The 4013-nt window shown below is 44.6% G+C and overlaps 1 protein-coding gene across 2 annotated transcripts; it reads left to right on the top strand.

Moving 5' to 3' along the window:
* Positions 1-1357: 1357 nt before the first annotated feature.
* LOC119804709 (poly(rC)-binding protein 2) lies at positions 1358-3087 on the top strand. Of its 2 annotated transcripts, XM_038316299.1 has the most exons (2): positions 1358-2065; positions 2159-3087. In XM_038316299.1, the coding sequence occupies exons 1-2, from the start codon at positions 1475-1477 to the stop codon at positions 2573-2575; spliced, it is 1008 nt and encodes a 335-aa protein (XP_038172227.1). In that variant the 5' UTR covers positions 1358-1474; the 3' UTR covers positions 2576-3087. The 2 variants fall into 2 exon arrangements, with proteins under 2 accessions (XP_038172227.1, XP_038172226.1); XM_038316298.2 differs by having other exon boundaries at positions 1358-3087.
* The last annotated feature ends 926 nt before the right edge of the window (positions 3088-4013 follow it).

The raw sequence follows: 4013 nt of genomic DNA, 5'->3' as shown, positions 1-4013 counted from the left end.
ACGCGTTTAATCCCAGAACTTGGGAGGCAGAGGCAGGTGGATCTCTGTGAGATCAAGACTATCCTGGTCTACAAAGTGAGTTCCATGACAACCAGGGTTATTCACAGAAATCCTGTCTTGAAAAAATAAAAAAAAATGGGGAGGGTGATTTGCTGCTCTTGCAGAGAATCATGGGTTAATTTCCATCATCCACATCATGGTTCAAAATCTTCTGTAACTAGTTCCAGTGAATATGATGCCCTTTTCTGACCTCTAGGCAGCAGCTACACAAATGTTTCACAGACATACATACAGGCAAAAACCTCATACATATAAAATACTTAAATCTTTATTCAGTCTTTGTTTAGGTAACCAGGTTGCTAAGATTTAGTTGGTGTAGCTGCCCTGAGAGTGGGAGAAAATAGTCTTCCAGAAGGAACAGTGCTCCAATTTGTTATCCAGTACAAAAATTTCAGGTCTGGAATCATATACACACAAATAACATTGTATGAATTGAGAATACCATACTCATATATTTAGAAATAAAGAAGTCAGAAGTCATGAATTTGAGAGCAAGGACTGGAGTAAATGGAAAGAGTTGGGAAGAGAAGAAAAGGAGCAGAGAAATGATGTAACGTTATATTAATTTTCAAAGATAAAAATATATAACAAGAACAAAATTAAAGTCAATTTCCCTCCTTTTTAAGAGAAGAGTCGAGTGCAGGAAGGAAGATAAAAACCATGTCCATGGAGAATAGTGAATAAAAGCTGCAAAGGCTTTAAAACTCTGAAGGATGTAAGTGGAGAGAACTTAGCAGTAGAGAAACAAGTGAAAGAGACTGAAGTTCAGCTGGTAGAGTGTGGATGACTCAAGAAAGAATGGGATTCATGACCAGGAAAAGAAAGGATTCTGACAGAAAGAAAAAAGAAGTGGCAATTCTTTGTATTGTTTTCTTTGTTTCTATTTTGTTGATTTCAGTTCTCAATTTGATTATTTCCTGCCATCTAGTTCTCTTGGGTGAGTTTGCTTCTTTTTGTTCTAAAGTTTTCAAATGTTCTGTTAATTCACTAGTGTGGGATTTTTCTAGGTTCTTTATGTAGACATTTAGTGCTATGAACTTTCCTCTCAACACTGCTTTCATTGTGTCCCAAAAATTTGGGTATGTTGTGTGGTGACTTTTAGACATAAAGCAGACCAGCAGAGGCAGCAGCCGGAGCAGCCGCAGCCTGCGCCCTCTCCTGCCCGCCCGCCCTCCACCCGCCCCGGGGTCTCTTTCCCCTTCCTCCTCCTCCACCCCCCTCCTCCGCCCGCCAGCGGGGCCCCCCTCGCCTTCCCGCCCGCCCCTATTGTTCCGCCCCCGGCCTCCCGCCCTTCCCCTTCCCGCCCGCTCCCCTTTTCCCCTCAGTCGACTCGCGCCTCCAGTTTTGGCATTCACTCCCACCCGTGACCAAAGACTTGACCACTCAAAAGTCCAGCTCCCTGTAACTACTAGACATGGACACCGGTGTGATTGAAGGTGGATTAAATGTCACTCTTACTATCAGGCTACTTATGCATGGAAAGGAAGTTGGCAGTATCATCGGAAAGAAAGGAGAATCTGTTAAGAAGATGCGCGAGGAGAGTGGTGCACGTATCAACATCTCAGAAGGGAATTGTCCTGAGAGAATTATCACTTTGGCTGGACCGACTAATGCCATCTTCAAAGCCTTTGCTATGATCATTGATAAACTGGAAGAGGACATAAGCAGCTCTATGACCAATAGCACAGCTGCCAGCAGACCCCCAGTCACCTTACGGCTCGTGGTTCCCGCTAGTCAGTGTGGCTCTCTGATTGGGAAAGGTGGTTGCAAGATCAAGGAAATAAGAGAGAGTACAGGGGCTCAGGTCCAGGTGGCAGGGGATATGCTCCCCAACTCCACTGAGCGGGCAATCACTATTGCTGGCATTCCGCAATCCATCATTGAGTGTGTCAAACAGATCTGCGTGGTCATGTTGGAGACTCTCTCCCAGTCCCCCCCGAAGGGCGTGACCATCCCGTACCGGCCCAAGCCCTCGAGTTCTCCAGTCATCTTTGCAGGTGGTCAGGACAGGTACAGCACAGGCAGCGACAGTGCGAGCTTTCCCCACACCACCCCGTCCATGTGCCTCAACCCTGACCTGGAGGGACCACCTCTAGAGGCCTATACCATTCAAGGACAGTATGCCATTCCACAGCCAGATTTGACCAAGCTGCACCAGTTGGCAATGCAACAGTCTCATTTTCCCATGACCCATGGCAACACTGGATTCAGTGGCATTGAATCCAGCTCTCCAGAGGTGAAAGGCTATTGGGCAGGTTTGGATGCATCTGCTCAAACTACTTCTCATGAACTCACCATTCCAAATGATTTGATTGGCTGCATAATTGGGCGTCAGGGCGCCAAAATCAATGAGATCCGTCAGATGTCTGGGGCGCAGATCAAAATTGCAAACCCAGTGGAAGGATCTACTGATAGGCAGGTCACCATCACTGGGTCTGCTGCCAGCATCAGCCTGGCTCAGTATCTAATCAATGTCAGGCTTTCCTCGGAGACAGGTGGCATGGGGAGCAGCTAGAACAGTGCAGATTCACCCATAATCCCTTTCTGCTGTTCACCACCACCCATGATCCATCTGTGTAGTTTCTGAACAGTCAGCGATTCCAGGTTTTAAATAGTTTGTAAATTTTCAGTTTCTACACACTTTATCATCCACTCGTGATTTTTTAATTAAAAGCGTTTTAATTCTTTCTCTGTTCAGCAGTTACGCTGAGATATCCATATTTAGTTTTATAAGCTTCTCCCCCCTTTTCCTTTTTTTGGGGTTTTTGGCTCATGAATTTTTGTTTGTCATGGAGATGTAAGAGTGGAATATTAATACATTTCAGTTTAGTTCTGTAATGTCAGGAATTTTTCAAAAAAAAATTAAAAGATGGACTGGAGCTTTTTCTTTGTGAATAGAAACTGGATGCCACAGTGACTTATGTGGGTGTTATTCCTGTCTTGATGTTATTTTTATACCTTTAAACCTTCACAGAGCCCTGGCTGGGTTTGAATAGAATTAAGATTTTCTTCTGTTTTACCACTCCATGTTTTGTTTTTGTTGTTCTTTTAATTGCCCTTGGTTTTTCCCTGCCATAATTTTGGGTGGGCTTTAGAAGATTTGTTCATGAGGAATGGATGGCAATTACATACATGTACCCTAGGATTGTAGAGCTACAGGTGTGTCTATGGAGCTGGGCCAGGAAGGTGTGTGTGTGTGTGTGTATACACATACATACATATATATGGATATATATGTATACACACACACATAAAACACGCACATATACATATAGATGTGTATCCCTTATTCTAGCTGGCATTCTTTAACCCATTTATAGTCTTGTCCTGAAATGGACATGTTAGAAAAAGTAGTAATTTATCCAGATTCATCAGACAAACTCTTAAATCCAAGATTGTTGGTAACCATGTATTGCATTCATTCACCAAGAAAACCCTCGACAGCTGGGCCTGCATGGAGTGGTTATATTTCAGGGTTGTTCACAGGAATTACAATAAGACAGTCCCCACCCCTACCAGGCACCAGGATAGCAGTAGGGACTTTAACAGCACCCCAGTTGTCAGCTCTTCAGCTGAGCCATCACATGCTGTCAGTCTTCTAACTTGCCTCTGGGCCCTAAGCCAGTGCTTGGGCAGAGAAACAGGGACAAAGAAATGGGTTACATTGCCACCTGAGAAACCTCAGAGGGGAGGACCCAGCCTTAGTTTCCCTCCTCCCAAGTGCAAAATGTGTAAACAGTAAATGGAAAATAAAAGTGCAGTCTTAAGTGGATCCTCTCCTGCCCCCCAGTGTTCAGGGGTGGACAGTGTAGAGACAAGCCTGGCTTTTCTATTGCCTAGACGCTTGCTGAACATAAGGAATGGGGTGAAGCAAGAAGGGACCGGTTTCCTTTCCTCTTAGCTCTAGGGTAGTACTTGGAGTCATTCGTTTTCACAGCTGCCAGTGTCCCTAG

This window comes from Arvicola amphibius, chromosome X (assembly GCF_903992535.2).
Source record: "Arvicola amphibius chromosome X, mArvAmp1.2, whole genome shotgun sequence".
In the NCBI taxonomy this organism is placed as follows: domain Eukaryota; kingdom Metazoa; phylum Chordata; class Mammalia; order Rodentia; family Cricetidae; genus Arvicola; species Arvicola amphibius.
The sequence above is the reverse complement of the archived record's forward strand: the minus strand, read 5'-3'. Positions and strand labels throughout refer to the sequence as shown.

What these genes read in the sequence shown, in the direction of transcription:
- LOC119804709 (XM_038316298.2), top strand. Translation starts at nt 1,475, where the DNA reads ATGGACACCGGTGTGATTGAAGGTGGATTAAATGTCACTCTTACTATC.